The sequence below is a fragment of the Bison bison genome, unplaced genomic scaffold (genome assembly GCF_000754665.1).
Source record: "Bison bison bison isolate TAMUID 2011002044 unplaced genomic scaffold, Bison_UMD1.0 scf7180017864525, whole genome shotgun sequence".
Taxonomy (NCBI): Eukaryota; Metazoa; Chordata; class Mammalia; order Artiodactyla; family Bovidae; genus Bison; species Bison bison.
This window is the reverse complement of record NW_011495076.1, coordinates 12,187,008-12,189,019: the sequence shown is the minus strand read 5'-3', so window position 1 is coordinate 12,189,019 and position 2,012 is coordinate 12,187,008. Positions and strand designations below refer to the sequence as shown.

At 30.8% G+C, this 2,012-nt stretch overlaps 1 protein-coding gene across 1 annotated transcript in view; it reads right to left on the bottom strand.

The window, feature by feature from the left end:
* CAPZA2 (capping protein (actin filament) muscle Z-line, alpha 2) overlaps positions 1-2,012 on the bottom strand; it is a gene marked incomplete at its 5' end in the record, with an annotated part of 28,852 nt that overhangs the window by 7,501 nt on the left and 19,339 nt on the right. The window contains one exon of the mRNA XM_010831229.1: positions 760-838. Within this exon, the coding sequence (XP_010829531.1) occupies positions 760-838 (79 nt within the window). The remainder of the gene's footprint in view (positions 1-759; positions 839-2,012) is intronic.

Genomic DNA, 2,012 nt, shown 5'->3' with positions numbered 1-2,012 from the left:
TCTATTCTCTAGCCCTTAAGGGACAGTCACATCAAGACATAAATGTAACAGGACATAAGACTAGAAATAATATATTCTGGAGTCAAATGATAGAGCAGTGTGTTTCATCCAACTTTATTCCTTTATGGCTCTTAGCACAATACCTTTCATGATAGTTTTGTGATATAATAAATGTTACTGAATAAATAAGTGAACCAAGAAGAGACCAGTCAGTATTTCTCTGTAACTTATTTAATAATATTTATATTCAAATCCTCTTAGGTATCAGATTTCTTCTACATAAACATTTGAGCTTACATTGAGTCAGTTCTAGTGGGTTTCACATAAGCGAAATATGAGTACAGAAGATACTTAAGATATATGTAACATACATGTATTAATATATATACTTATACATCTACACACACACATATATTAATATTATATTGCATTCAACCACCCCGATTTAAAAGAACAGCACAACTCAACTCAGAAGATGCTTGGATGAACAAACTGTATGAAGAGCAGACCAAATGATAGCATCTAATTTTAGCTATGATTTTAGAATCCGTCAACTACCCCTGCAGATTTTTGATGACTAGGGAATGAACTGCAAAGTTATTTAAAAGATAAAATCAGCACTACTTTTTTCCCCCATTACCTCTCAACAAAGATCTGGGAAAGAAATAGCTACTGAGTACTATGAAAATATAAACATATGAATTAGTTGCTTCTCTGCTCAGAATTATCTAGACATCAGCAAACTAATTTATTTCATACCTGAATTTTCAAGATGCCAACCACCTGAGTGGTTGAAGGAGTGATTGTAAACTTCCACTCTGACCTCCAACGACCATTCCTTAAAAATAAAAACAGCAGCTGTAAATAAGGTAGGGAAAATAATTTGAATAAAATTTAAATTATTTAAATTCCAAACTTAAATTTACGCTACATAATGAGAATGTGGGGGATGGATGATGTATATTCATTTTTTTAATCACTGAAATACTCAAAAGAATCAAGAAGTTAAGTTTAGTTATGAACTACATTTAATTTAATCTTCACCTTACTGATAAGGATCTACATAATGGATGCAATTTCAGAATTCTAAGGCTTAAAATACAGTTCAAAACTACATCAATTTTCTCAATTATGCCTTAATTAAGAAAAAACTGAATAAATATTCAGATTATCAAGGGCTTTCACAAGTTTACCATCCACTGAATGATACTAAGTACCATAGTTTTAAAAGAATGGATGGCAGTACAACATTCTTAGGGAGATTTTGATATTTGGAAAGAGAAGGGTTATAAGCATCAGATTTTTTTTCTTTCCTAATTTTAGATTTAGTTTCCAAATAAAAGGTACAACATCGTCCTCCTAGATTTCAAAATGATTTTTGGTACAAAAATTGGTACAGATTAATGGTAGGAAACTGTGACATTACAAATAAGCAACAAGCATGTTATTTATTTTTGTCTCTCAGATAACGGATTTTATTTTTTCCTGACAGCTTTTTCATAGCAACTTCTTTGCTTTCAACTTCTATTTGCTCTTTGCATGCTAAAGATGTATCCTGATATGTAAACTTATCAGTTTTTTTTTTTTTTAAACAATATGTAAATAGTCACAGAGCTAATGGTTCACTATACTGGCTTTGCTACAGAATTATTTCTGGGTCCCCTTCAACAGTCTTGCAATCTGACCAATCACAAAAACCTACAGTATGATAGTACTCTCAAACCTAAAATCAACACTTACTTGAGAAGTACTATAATTAGAACAAAGCATATGTTCTACAAAATAAAAGAAAACTTTGTAACATGTTCTGATTTTCAGTGACTCAATTCAGTCATTTTGGAAAAAGAACTTAGATCTATTCATTTTTATTTCACAATTCCAAAAGAGGTTATTCCTTTTATCTAGGTATTAGTTTCAACAACTAGTGAGGTCTAAGCATACACAATTCTGATTTATAATAACAATATGCACATATCACCACTGATTGTGAACAGGAAAAAAAAAAAAGGAAT